This window comes from Parus major, chromosome Z, assembly GCF_001522545.3.
Source record: "Parus major isolate Abel chromosome Z, Parus_major1.1, whole genome shotgun sequence".
Classification (NCBI taxonomy): Eukaryota; Metazoa; Chordata; class Aves; order Passeriformes; family Paridae; genus Parus; species Parus major.
In genome coordinates, this window is record NC_031799.1 from 71543026 (window position 1) to 71557227 (window position 14202).

The window sequence follows — 14202 nt, forward strand, 5'->3', positions numbered from 1 at the left end:
CCTTTTCCCTCTGGAAGTCCTAAAGACACCTACACTGAATAACCAGGACATAGCTTTGTTATTAGACTATCATGACTATTAAAAAAATTGCTCATAAGCCCTTGCATCATACCAAATATGACCTGTAAGAACATGGTCATGTTCTTTGCATGCTCTCAGATGAAGGACTGACTTTTCCTCCTCTTCTAGAAGCAGATCTAATAACTAGAAACAAGAAAAATTCATTTTCTTCTGATAACCTATTGTTTTTGTCTCCTCAGCCAAATTAAGAAGGTTATAAAATGTTTGTAGGCAAACAGAAATAGCCAGCAACCCTAACACACAGCTTAGATAAACTGTCATGGGATTTTAAAATTAATTTATTTACAATATCTCTAGAAAAGAGAATCACTAGAATGCATTCTTAGGGCAGATTTTGCTTAGTAGGAAGTACTAATATATATTAGGACCAACACAGAAAGACACTAAAGGGCAGCATAATGCTCCCTGCACCTGCATTTTCTGTAGAATTCCTGTGGACACATGATGGATCATCTCTGCAATACTGATTTTGACAAGACATTCTTCCAAAGATGACAGAGATACAGGCACAAGAAAAATAGTAAGATCATTCTGCTTGTTGATTAAAGAGAATAAATTAGTATAGACAGGACCTGCTGCTGACCCCTTCAGATCTAAATCACAGATTAGATTCAGATCTGGACTTTGTCTCCACAACTCATCTTTCTTTGCTTGCAATAAATTCAAGGATAAGTTGGAAAATGCTCCATATTTTAGCTTTATGTGGAATGCACATGATTCTTAAGGAAAGCCTCCTAAGGCTGAAGCTACTGTGGGACTCCTGAGCAAGTGATTTAAAACCTCCTTTAAAGTAAAAGACTATGCCGTTTTCTTTGGTAATTAGCTGATTTGAAGCCAGGCCTAGCTCTCTGAGAACACTTGTTTAACCTTGGCTACAACTTCTGAAAAAAAATGCTAAATTGTCACAAAATGCCTTCACAAACTCCATAAAGTAAATTAGGGAGGTGGAATTGCAGAGAATGTTAGGGTTGTTAAAAACAGTTAACAGAGTGAGATTTAAATAGAACAAGGACTTGCACAACATTATTCTGTCAAAAAAACTCATAGTTAAGAACTAAAAATTATCTTAAGTACACATTGTCATCATCACATGTATGATGTTGACATATGTGATATATGATGTATCACATCACCAACACTAGTATGCCTCTGCACAACATCCAGGACAACAACTTGCTTCTTGAATGTTTTACTGAAAGAGGAGAATGACAGATGTGAAAACATATGCATGCTCTCAACAAATACTCTCAGTAGGAGGCAAAAGAATAAACATCACACAAGGCACAATAAATACAAACTGAAAGTGTTTATTATATTGTCACTTCTAATTCCAAGAGATTTAACAGATATTTCCTTATAACATTCACATGCCCTTTGGAGACTCTGATGACAGAATGATATGTTACTGTCTTCCTTTTATCAAGACGCCAAATCAGATGCATCAGATGAAAAGATGTGCTTATTTGTAAAGCCAATTCCAGTTTGGGATACACTTCAGCACATACTGGAGCACCATCCAGTATCATGTACCCCAAAGAGCCTTGCTGAATCTATGAGGGAATGGTAGCACAGAACACAAAGCTGATGCTGCTATCTCATGGATACATCATCCAATCCCCTATATCTTTTTTCACAGGCCCTTTCCCCATTTACCTTTTCCCAAATATCCTTTCTTGACGTATTTGTTCCCAGCCCCAGTCCTCTTCTTCATCCCAACTTTGTCTCCAAATCACTGTCCATGCATCAAGTACTCAAGAGATGGAATTGCATTTTAAGGCAACCCCATAAAACATCAACAGATTAAAAGGCCTCAAGAGATCTGCCAAGAAAGCCTAGAAAGAGACTTCAGATTTGAGGAAAAATAATAAATATCAGAACAACTTTTGGCTCTTGTGATATGACTTGCAAGTATTTTCCAAAGGAAAGAAATCCCAGAAACAAAGAGCAGAGACAAGAACTGGGATGAAGTTGTAGCACGCAGCCTCAGTCTCAAGAGACAAGAAGCTTGTGTTCTCATCCTACATGTGCAATTCTCACACTTTAGGCATAATCTAGGAGGAAGTGCTATCAGTGATAAAAATTTTGTATAAGTTAAGTTGATGTCTGACATTATGCATGCAAGTAAAATCAAGTAAAAGTGGGAGAACTGAGTTTCTTAGGGAAACTTTGTGTATCTGCCCCATATTTCTACCACCTGTCCCTGAATTCTCACTCACAGAGCTGAAGCTTCAAGAACGTTTTCCACCCATGCTGCCTTTTTATCTGAAAAACTGTTTTAAAAAACATTCCACAAGCAGATTTGAGCAAGACTCAGCAACAGGTAGTTAGTCATGTGCTTGTCCTTCCATAGCAAAAGCATCATCCCCTGCAAAAATTCATGTCCCAGGCCCTACTCCTTGCTCTGAGGAGCCATAAGGGAACACATTTACCTGGATTTAACTGTGCTATGCGCTACCAGAGCAGTAGGAAACAAACAAGTACAATGTGTCACCAATCTGTTCAGTTTTGTGTCATTTTAAACAAGAATTAGCCATTCACAATCTTGATATCTAATTAAGACAAGTAAAAAATAAGACTTGATTCAACCTGAGTACATTTAGGCAAATGACATTTTTCTGTTTCATATTTCCATTACTTCAGCCTGGTTATTTTCAAAGACAAGAACCACTTGCTCTACAATAATGTGACACTCTTGAGCTGGATTAAACATGCTGTATTCTTGCAAAGTTAGCTATTTTTACACTTCAATAGTCAAAGCAAAAATTGGCAGTATCATACAGCTCTAGTCAAGAGTCAAGTTTCCAACTGTGAAATGAAATTTCGTGAAGCAATTGAGTATGTGCAGGAAAAAAAAATCCACTGCTATCCCCATGTCTAGTTGATAATGATTTCCTTTTATAAAATGTATTGAATTGCCATTTATAAAATGAACTATTTTAAAGGAGAGAGCTGGGTCCCAGTGACAAGCTGCTGATGTTACCAATTCTTCAGGGAAGGCTTTGCACACATCTCTTCAAGACATAGAACAAGACAAAGATGAGACATGAAAAAAAGATAACCTTTTGAGCAAAAGAAATTGTTCAAGGTATTTGATAAATACATCAAACATCTGATAAAGTTTAGAGCCAGAGAGGATTAAAAATGACAGTAAGTCCACCTCATACGAATTCCAGAGTGTGTTTCTTCAGACATTTAAGAGGATTTTTTTAATCTCAGGAACAAATATTAAGCTGATCAAAAAGATTTTTAAAAATGTTCAAGCTGAATAAGTATTTTGGAGTTGGGTGACCTGAGAGGAGCCAAAAGGAGTGCAGGGAGAGTCATGTTCATGATTTCCAAGGTAAGGAGGGAAAATGTAAATTTTCCTAACATAGGCTGGCTATTTCAGGACCTTATCCTGCAGCCCTCCACTACCAAAACTTCACCCCATAAACCTGATACAGCAAGAAACTCTCCCATGGTGCCTCAGAGTGGACCAAACAAACACTATTTGTTTGTAAAAAGACATCCAGTTTTAGGTGGAGAAGAACACACACACAGAACATTCCAGCCTAAGAATGTGCACACTATCAAAATCCAGCTTATGTTCCACAAAAATATTTGAATACATCACAGAAGCAGATTTACCACCAAAACGATGTGGAAAAATACTCACTTGAGATTCCCCTTTGGAAAAATAGTTGTTACTTAGCTCTTGGGCTACATTTGCAGTTTTCAGCTTGGCACAAACTTTCTTCTGGATACTTAGTAACCTATGGTAAGGCAGTAGCTCCAAACGCTTTGAAAATGGCAGTCTACAAAATAAACCTTCTGGTTATTCCATTATGAGAAGTTTATCAGTCAAATATTTCCTCCTACTCATTTGACTGGTAAAGCAACCCTAGACTTTCTAGCAGAGCGACCTTGTTAGTGCTTGTAATTATGATGTAAGTCTTCATCATTGTCGCTTCATTTGAAGTTCAAATTTAAAGTGAATGAGTTGGTACAGCCTGAATTTCATAGAAAACACATAACCAAGTCCAAGATAAATATTCACTGCACTTTCAGCATGTCTGACTGCTGACCAAGAAGCCAGCTCTGACACAAAAAGTGTCTGTGCTTTGGCAGATGTTAGCTCTTTGTTGACCTCATAAACAAAGGTAATAATGTTATGCACAATGCATATAAACCAAAGGCCACCAGCAGACTTCACATTCAACACTTCAAACAGTTAATATTTCATTATAATGACCACTGATAGGTGACACACTCAATTTCACCAGCATATTACAAAAACATTCTGAAAACCTAAGTTTGGAGAAGGAATCAGTGAACAGAACACTAGAGGAACTGACAGGCTCACATGTAAATAAAATAGCTAGACTGAACTGAATGTTACTAATGAATCAAAATATCATAAGAAACATGTCTAGTCTCTTGTCAAGTATTTGCAGGAGGGTGAAATATTACCTGTTTCCCTCAGGACCTGTGAGTACATCTCATCAGGTCCCATGAGCCAGTGCACCTTCAGATACTTTCAGCAGCTTCAGATGTTCCATCTTTGAGCTCTGAGAGCTAAGATGATAAATCATTTTTATATCCTCACTGATGTCAAAATTGAAATTACAGAATTTCATCTCTTGTCAACACTGGCATGTCTGTGTATGGTTGCTGAGAATGGTTTGTAAAAACATCAGTTATTGTTCTTTCATCATGGTAAGTCGGCAGTAACCACACTGACAGGCATCCTTGTTGTAAAAGACACAGCTGAAAGATGTTGTCACAGGTGAATTTATAGTCTAACAACATATAAACAAGAAAAATTACAGCAATACCATCTGCCATAATTAGAGAGAGAAAGTAATAGTACAGAGAGCCCTTGCTTATGGCCAACTAGAAGTTGCTGGAAACATCAGTCCAGAAAATGTACTGTGAAAGTAGTTAAAACAATAGCAAACAGAGGTGTAATTACATTGTTACAATAAGTTATAGAGGAAGGCAAATTGATCTTCAATAGTTAAAAGTGATTTTTTGCATGAAAAGTACCTAATAGAAAAAACATTTCTCCCTCCACCTTTATTTCTCTAAAACTGCTGTATTTCTTTTGACATTGTCTCACACAAATCCTCAGCACTGGGAATCATCCAGAGAATGCCAGCAATGACTGAAAAAAAACAAACACCACAGTAGGCAAAAGCTCCTCAAATTTTGGTTCTTATGCTTGCTCACCTTTTCCTTTTCATGGAAATTATAGAAACTTGCTATCTTAGCATACCACTTTACCACACATACAGTTGAACATGTTGTCCACACAAAAAAAGTCCTTTCCAATTCATTGTACACCAACTGCTTGACTTGGTAGTTTGAGTGCAATGTGGTCTTTTAATTTGTACCAAAAAAAAAAAAATCTGGGTAGGTTAAACACCTCCTTCAAAACTCAGCAGAATTTACAGCAAACTCTGACAAATCAAGTCTATCTAAACAAAAGGTGGTCCTATGTTTTTATATCACCTGTAGTATGTCACAAATTTTAGCTTAATGTGGAGAATTTCTCTAGGAAACATTCACAATATCTGTCATGGCCTTGGAAACAAATAATACCTTGTTGACAACATTGATTTTATTAAATGGAGCTCTACCCCTCAGCATTTTTTTACAAGATTAGGGGACAAAAAAAAATTATCAATTTCTTATTATTTTTTTTAACTCATTTCTTAATTTTTTTCTAAGACACATGCAAATCCTTCACCTAGCTCAGTCAGGTTGACAATACATATAGCTGTGAACAGCTAAAAACAAAGCATCAGTGAAAGATTTTATAGATAATAAGTTTTACATATGATACAGGAATATTGATATATTAAAAAGGTTTGTCCACAACTAAAGGATTGTAAAGAATGAAAAAGACATAAAACAATGTGTGACAAGTATGCGAATCATATATATCATATATGTATTAGAATAACTGTATTTTGTGGGCTCTTTTTTACTTCCATGTATATTTTGAACTATATACTGTCCTCTTGATGGAAAAACCATTAGGAAGTCTTTAAAAAAAAACACCTTTTTAAACTATAGGAAAACTAAGCACAAATAGGACAGAAAAATTAAGGGCATTTTTTCCTTTAACCTCCAAGTAAGTTGAGTATTGCACCTGCAAGGAAAAATGGTGATTTCAGGGCTCCTAAAATATTCCTACACACAAGAGAACTCCTTCAAGCTTTAGCAACCAAGCAATGGCTGTTACAGTGAGATAGTTCAAAATGCAAGTAATTATAACGCTGCTTGCTGTAATTGCAAACCAACTGTCTTGGTGTCTATGATAAAAATACAGAGCTTTACATACTCCATTTTAGAGAAAGACATGAAGACAAAATAAATAATACAAAGTGGCTCTTACTCACTGTGCAAGTGCTGTATCCTGGAGAAGCCTCTAGAACAGGTCAACCTTCCCTTAAGTATTTTAAACAGTCTTTTGGGAGATTTAATTAATGCTGCAAAAGACTAATGAAAAAAGTAATTTTGTCAAGGTAAAATATTATTGTTAGACATGTATTTCAGCTGCTGAAATACTGATAGTACATAAAAATGAGACTCTGCTTCCATAAGGAATCACTTACATGAAGGGGCAATTTTTTGAACTATTTCAAATAATGTAAAAATAAATTTATCTAGGTACACTGCCAAAACTGTAATTTTGTCACTATGCACATCCAGCTTAGCTGCTTTCATGAGTAACACTCAATCTATAACTTTTCACACAATCTGTGATTTTCACTAAAAAACAACACTATTAAGCAGAGTCACAGAGAAGTTCCTATAGCACTTTTATATTCATGATGGCTTAAAAGTATGAATTACACAGGTACTGTGTTACTTCCCCCTAAAATCCTAATGAAATGATACAGCCAGAGTTAACAGGCAAAATTCAGGTGCACAGGCCCACTTTTGGGCTTCAAACAGATGCAAAAATAATGATATATTAATTCAGGTTGAGAGCAGTAACTTGAGCTGCATATGTTAACTCTTATGTTAGAATGTTAACTGTAAAAGGTTAAAAATATTAATTATACAGTCTTAAAGACATTTGTGAAGTGGTGCCTGACAAAATTAAAACAGTAGATTGTCAGTAACACGACTGCACATAAAGATATTATAGTACAAAATGAAACTTCCAGTTCTTTTATTCTCTTGTTTATAACGTATCACAATACACTGAAATCTTCTTAAGTAATATTTTAATACTTACCACCTTATCTTGAATATCATCATGAATGATCCTGAGAAATACAATTAACAAATGCACTAGGCATTAGCAGTATCTGGGGCTCGGGAAAGAGTTTGATTTGTCTCATGTGATCATGTTCTCATGCCCTTATAACAAATAATGTATGTGTATTTGCAATAAAGCTGTAGTTGGACAAGCTCTTTCTGCCAATATAAACTGATATTGTTGCCAAGAAAAGCACTAATTTTGCATCCATTTCCACCTTTTTAATGCTACAAATGTTTCACATCTTTCTGTGTGCCACTACACCATGAACTGGATCTGCAAAATGATCCAGTCCAAAGAACAGTTGGGGGAGAAAAGTGTCCCTTGAACTGTGCCCTGAAAAAAATATTTTCAAAGCATATTTACATTTGAAAGTAGCTCAGTTTCACACCTTAAGGAAGGCTTGTATATTTGGAAGCTTGACTGGTTTTAACAGCTATAATGAAAGAATAAACGATGCTACTTCTCCTAACAGCCTCCTCCCATGGGCATCCTGTTGCTGTCAATGTCTGCAACAAATCTGTAACTGCTTCCAAAGGACAATTCCATTTACTACTCCACTTGCCTGAGACTTAGGTGGGCTCTCTGAAATTAAGGTATCTCCTAGGACTAATAACTTTTAAACTAACATTATCTGTGTTTCTGTCATGGTTTAACACAGTTTGGTTTTTAGATAAGAAAAAATCCACCAGCTGATATAATATATTATATTCCCCATAAGAACCTTGGCAGCTTCCTTAGCTGACAGCACCAAACAGCTGGCAAGTTTTGAATATTGACACACTGTTAAACCACTTAAGAGAGCTGAATACACTTCTGTGAAATCACAGTTAAAGACAAACAAGCCCTGCAAAAAATCTCTTGCTTACAGCTTTTTAAATGGTAATTGGTGGGCTGGCTGGGAAATTCGGATGGGCCAACCAAAATGACTACAGTTAATTGTTGTTTTCTCCCAGTTCAACTGAAACTGCCACAATTTCATGCCAAAGTTTTCAGCTTTCCATTGTACTAAATACAAATGTTGGTATGCTTCACATACCAACATCTCCTTCTTCACCTGAAGATCCCCATGTTATTTTTAATACTATTAATTGTTTATTTTACATTTGTAAGATACTTTCATATTTCAGAACACCTACTTTTGTGGAAGAAAAACAATTATCACAAATGAGGCAAGTTAATTATCCTTATAAAAGACACACTTCTATAATTGTGAATTAGACTGACTAAGAAATTATTCTATCAGAGATATTTTTGTTAACCCATAGTTTTGCTAAAAAACATATAATTAAAATCCATTATATAATGTCACTCCCAGATTCTACTCACCCTTTCCCTTTCATTACTTAGCATTTAACAGCTGCTTAATCTTGTGGTTAATACCTGACCTTATGACTGAAGGGAGATTAATTCCTAAGTTGAATGCTAGACAAAATAATTTACCATGTCAACAAAAACAGAGGATAATTTCTGTATTAAAACAATTTTGGTGTAAATTTGATGACAATTTTTGTGTCACCTATGACAGCAGTTTTGTCTCTTGAGCCCTCTGTCCATGACACTAGCAAAACAGTTTAGGGAGTTTATGCTATTAGAGAGCTTTTGTGAAGTACACACATCTGAACTTGATAATACATAATTTCAGCATTTTAAAACAGCTGTTTTCTTACTCATAAAAGAGTATTTTAAAAGCCAGTACAACTTTTATCTTGGTTCTCTCACTCTGTCTCAGTGATTGGCAGTTTCAGCCCCCAAAGTACAGCCCTGTGTATTTTCTAAAACATACACTAAGCTTTCTATGCTTCTTTCTTCCATCAGGATCACAAAAGACAGATCCTGTGCATTACTTTTTCTAGCTACCTGTGGTTTTTTTTTCTTTTTCCTTTGTATTTTTTGGCATCTAGATCAAGAAGACAAACATTCTTTGTGGGGAAGGGTGAGTAAGAAAGCAGCATCTGAAAAAACCCATCACCAAGTAATATTCACAGCAGCAAAATGTAACGTATTATTGAAGATGAAAAAGACAAAAAAATAATAGGTTTTTTAAGGGAAGAAATAAACTTTGGACATAAAAAGATGTATGTGAACAAGCAGCCTAGATTCAAAGATTCATAGATTTAAAAGCTGGAAAGTACCAGTATAATTAGCCATTCTGATCCCATGCAAGCCACAGGCCAGTGAATTTCACCCAGTAATTAGTTCTGTAATTCCCAGTTTGTGTTTGACTACCTTTTTACAAAGGCATACATGGAGCACTTGGCATCTCCTGTAAAAATCTGCCCTGATTCCTGATTATCCTCATCATAATTCAGGCACGTGGCATTTCTAACACTTTAGAAGATACTATCTTTCCTTCCTTTACCAAGATTCCAACCGATGCCATGGGAACCTGTTACTCTAAACTCCTTCTCCGTGGCTTTCCAGGGCTGGTGAGCACTTGTTTTGTATCAGTTTGTGCTTTGAAGGAGAATAGATTTGAGTGTTCAGCTCTGTTTCTCCAGCTGTAGAACAACTCGAGGTGTATAACAATCTCTAATCATATTTACCTGGAGATCCCCGCTTCTGTCTGCAGAGAAAACATCTGCTGAGCATCCAGGATTAAACTGCTACTGCTAATGCAACTGTGTAACAAGAATCTTTATGCCTCTCTTCGGCATCTCCTCTGCAGGAACACTATAAAATCCACTACAGGATGAGAAGAGCTACATTAAAACAAGAACATTTGTTATAAAGATGGCAAAGCAGATTGCAGAGCACTATCGTGCCATTAATTCCAATTAGAAAATGATTGAGAAAGGGGGAGTGGGGGGGAGAAGAGGCCTGGGTGCCTGAACAGCCATGGAATTTAACAATAGGAAACATCATTCAATAGACTTCAGAATTAGCAAATGGAGGCAGAAAAATTATTGCAAACTCTGACAAATAAAGTCTATCTAAACAGTGACAAAAGGTGTCCTACGGTTCTATATCACCTGTAAAAAATGTAAAAATCACCACCATACATCATGATGGAGAGGAATGCTTTAAATAAGAGCTTGGAGTGACAGGACAAGGAGGAATAGATGTAGCCGAGGAGAGGGCAAGGCTGGATGGGATCTTGGGCAGGGATTGTTCCCTGGCAGGGTGGGCAGGCCCTGGCACAGGGTGCCCAGAGCAGCTGGGGCTGCCCCTGGATCCCTGGCAGTGCCCAAGGCCAGGCTGGACATTGGGGCTGGCAGCTCCTGGGACACTGGGAGCTGGCCCTGCCCCTGTCGGGCGGGGAGCAAAGAACCGGATGAGCTTTAAGGTCCTTTCCATTTATCAGGATCCATGAGCTCTACATTAAAAGCAGTCCAGTGCAGCTCCGGAAATGCAATTAAGCGTCGGACCCCCCGTACCCCCCAAGCCGCCTCCCGCCATTTCCCACCGCCCCTCAGACACCACAAAATGGCGGCGGGGCGGGGCGGAGCGGGACTCTCTCGCCCACGGGGAGCACGCGGGGGGCTCAACCAACCGCAGGCTGTCGTTTGGTACCACGTGATCTCTCGGAACTACAACTCCCGTCATGCCGCTCGGGCTCCCTTCTTCCTTCCCGGTTCCGGTTCCGGTCGGCCGCGCCGCTCTCGGGAAGGTCGCGCAGGGCGGGCGAGTGGCCGCTGTCTCTTGTACCCATCATGTTGTCCGCCGGTGTCCGCCGCTTCGCTACCTCCGCCATCCGCCGCAGTCACTATGAGGAGGGGCCCGGGAAGGTGGGCAGCAGCGTCCTGGCCTGCTGAAGGTCGTGGGGTGGGGGTTGATGGCTGCCTTGTGCGTGGCTGGTGTTGTGTGGGTTTTGGGGTGGCGCGGTGATGCGCGTAGCACCACAGCAGCGCAGATCGTGTGGTGACGGACCCTAGCGCCCTTGCCTGCGCTGGTACAGATGATGAGCGTTGCGTTATGAGGGGTAACAATGATACTGTAAACGCTTTCTGATGTACCTGGCGTATTTTCTTGAGCCTGCAGTCTAAAAGCTTAATTTTATATGCGTAAGTGATACGAGGAAGTTCTTCACGGTGGGGATAATGGAATGCTAGAACACTCGGGGCGCTGCGGATGTGTATCCTCAGGGGCTTTTATGTTTGATTGTGTGATACCTGCAGCAAACTGGCCCCACCTTGGGCTGGAGTGAGAGGAGAAGTGGGGACGAAGTGACCTCCAGAGGTCACATGTAGGCTGTAATCATGGAGTCTTCGGGTCGGAAGGCACTTTAAAGATTATTTTATCGCACCCCCTGCCATGGGCAGGGACATCTTCCACTGTCCCAGGCTGCTCCAGGCCCCAGTGCCCAACCTGGCAATTCAGGGATCCACAGCAGCTCTGGGCACTCTGTGCCAGGGCCTACCCACCCTCACAGCAGAGAATTTCTTTCTAGTATCCAACTGAAATCTCTCCTCTGTCAATTAGAAACTGTTCCTTGTCCTGTTGCTATAATTCTTCATGATGAATCCATCTCCAGCTTCTTTGTAGATGCCCTTCAGATACTGGAAGGTTATTAATTACCCTAAATACTCTGCTTCTTTCCTTGAGAAAAACTGAAAATGCTTTGAAACTGCATATTTGATTTTTTCTGAGATTCTTAGCACTTCTAAATGGATTGGAAAGGAGTTAATGCTTTGATTGCAAAGATAAAACTCCCTTTTTTTTTCCTCTAGAACCTCCCATTCTCTGTGGACAACAAGTGGCGGCTGCTCGCAATGATGTGTGTGTTCTTTGGGAGTGGATTTGGTGCCCCTTTCTTCATAGTCAGACACCAGCTCCTGAAGAAATGAAGAGGACAGGCTGTAGCTGCACTAGCTGGGTAACTGCTTTTGTTGGGTTTAATAGCACAGTGGAATTTAATGAGCCTGACCTTGTCAGAAACCTTTGTAATTCTCAGCCTTTTTCACTCCAGGTGCGTTGTGGTCTGCAGTTGCATTGTAATAACTGAAACAGTGAGCAGGTGGAAGTTTGTGTCACAGAGCTGCTGCAGTCGGTGGTTTGTGACCTTTGCCTCCCCAGAGGCCACTCCTCTCTGCCTGCAGCTTCTGGCTCTTGACAAAGCCATGTTTGCTTCCACCCCTGAGGAGATAAAAAGGTGCACCTGGGGTGACCTGTGGGAGTCACTGGCACGTGTGATGTGACAGAGCAGGATGAGAAATTGTGATGCTGTAAACGCTTTCTGATGTGCCAGATAAAGCTCAGGGGAAAATGGCTTTTTCTTGAACCCATGTCAAAGCAATCTCACCATCTACATCATTCATAGGTTACTGTCCAATTAAGATAAGGTAAAAAACAGTCCTCATTGGCATCTCTTAACTGGAACAAATTATCTCATTCCTTTTCCAATTTGATGTTTATTCCACCCTTAACTGAGGAGAGAAAACCAAAATCAGCAGACTTGTGTTGAAGTTGAGCCTTTAGAACTGTGTGGCTGCCTGCAAATCAGGGTTTTCTGATGCAAAACCGGGCAGTGGATGAAGCAAAGTCTTCAAATAAAAATTCTAATTAAAATATATGTTTATTACAGGGTTCTTAAATTTCTTTAATTTCTTTTTCTTGCAGAGTTGAAGTCTTCTACACAGCATCGTTCAATGGGGAAATGATAGCTGCAACCCATGCTGGATGTCTCTAAATAAAATCTTAAACCCCAAGGCCTTGGGCTGTGTGTTTTATGAAACTCCTGAAGTGCTTTCAGCAGCTGGTGTGTACTGAGAACCCCTTCAAATTTCAGTGTATTGCCATTAAATTAAACACTTAAATGTATAAAAACAGGGTAGGGAAAATCACATTTCAAAACAGGGATTGGGCTGAACTTTTTTTAATGCTCAGAATAATGACCTGGGACAGTTCATAGCAGTGGGTGTCCTGTCACTATCATCCATGCTGCAGAATTTTTAACTTCACTGAGAATTTTCTGTGGCTTTTCTTCCATGCTCAGCAGTTCTAAAGAGCTGCTGTTGCCAGATCTCCCTAGCATCAGCTCTGAGCAGGGACTTGGGCACTGTCCTAAAGGTTTTGTGAGGCTTCAGGTGGTGATGCAGACACAACTCTGTCCAGAAAAGAAGTATTGGTGATGTACTTACCAAAACTCGTACTGCTGCAGATTTGGAGGTGTTTGGAAGGAGCCAGTGGCTTTCTTTTAGTACTTTTTTGCTGAGAACTTTTCTGGTTTGCTTTTCCGCCCCCCCTCAAACACCCTCCTGCTGCTGCACAGTGCATTTAATGTGGCTTCAAGCCTCAGAATGTGCAAACTGAACAGTTCCATAAAATCTTGTTCTTTGTGTGCCATTCTAATCTGTATGGATGCCAGTTTCCCCATCAAACTCCCTCAGCAGAAGTATGTGGGAGTGGTAACAACGCTGCTCGTAACAGAAGAGCTTCTGGGTGCCACATTTCTCTTTTCAGGGGGCAGTCTAAAGTGCTGATGAGTGTTCCTCCTTACTCCAGAGTGGCTGATGTGTTTACAAAGAGCACACATCACCTCTGATGGTTCACCCTGTGGGATATGAAAGCCAGTTCCTTTACTGTGCTAAAAAACAAGGTCTCCTTTCTGAATGCCACCCCCTTCTCGTAGTTTTCAAAGATACTTTTGTGCATGGGTGGTTAAACTTAAAGCAGTTACTTTTGGATGAAATGTTAGATCCTTTCTCCTCTTGATGTCTTCTAAAGCTGTAATCATCTCTTTTCACAGTGTTGTTACTCTGATGGATCATAGTCATTCAGGAGCAGAAAGATCCTGAGGGCTACTTGTTATAAGAAGCCTGTAAATCATGACCCTGTTTCCAACCCTGCCACCAGCTTGGATAAATAAATCACTGATGTGCAGTGGAACACAGTACCTGTAATCCTTCATTTGCTGCTGTTTTACATAA

The 14202-nt window shown here is 39.5% G+C and overlaps 1 protein-coding gene, 1 long non-coding RNA gene and 2 other non-coding genes across 5 annotated transcripts; 3 read left to right on the plus strand and 1 right to left on the minus strand.

The window, feature by feature from the left end:
- Positions 1-1368: 1368 nt before the first annotated feature.
- On the minus strand, positions 1369-10484 carry LOC107198416. Of its 2 annotated transcripts, XR_001518956.2 has the most exons (4): positions 9880-10484; positions 6465-6564; positions 4531-5224; positions 1369-3875 (listed from the first exon to the last, which is right to left on the minus strand). It is a non-coding gene; the product is annotated as an uncharacterized LOC107198416 (long non-coding RNA). The 2 variants fall into 2 exon arrangements; XR_001518955.2 differs by having other exon boundaries at positions 1369-5224.
- A 416-nt stretch (positions 10485-10900) lies between these two features.
- Positions 10901-12982, plus strand: LOC107215722 (cytochrome c oxidase subunit 7C, mitochondrial). The gene is made up of 3 exons (XM_015652100.2): positions 10901-11061; positions 12004-12149; positions 12893-12982. Exons 1-2 carry the CDS (start codon positions 10987-10989, stop codon positions 12118-12120), a joined length of 192 nt encoding a protein of 63 aa, XP_015507586.1. The 5' UTR covers positions 10901-10986; the 3' UTR covers positions 12121-12149; positions 12893-12982.
- Positions 11226-11288, plus strand: LOC117243744. The gene has a single exon (XR_004495619.1). It is a non-coding gene; the product is annotated as a small nucleolar RNA Z39 (small nucleolar RNA).
- LOC117243750 lies at positions 12457-12517 on the plus strand. The gene has a single exon (XR_004495625.1). It is a non-coding gene; the product is annotated as a small nucleolar RNA Z39 (small nucleolar RNA).
- Positions 12983-14202: the final 1220 nt, after the last annotated feature.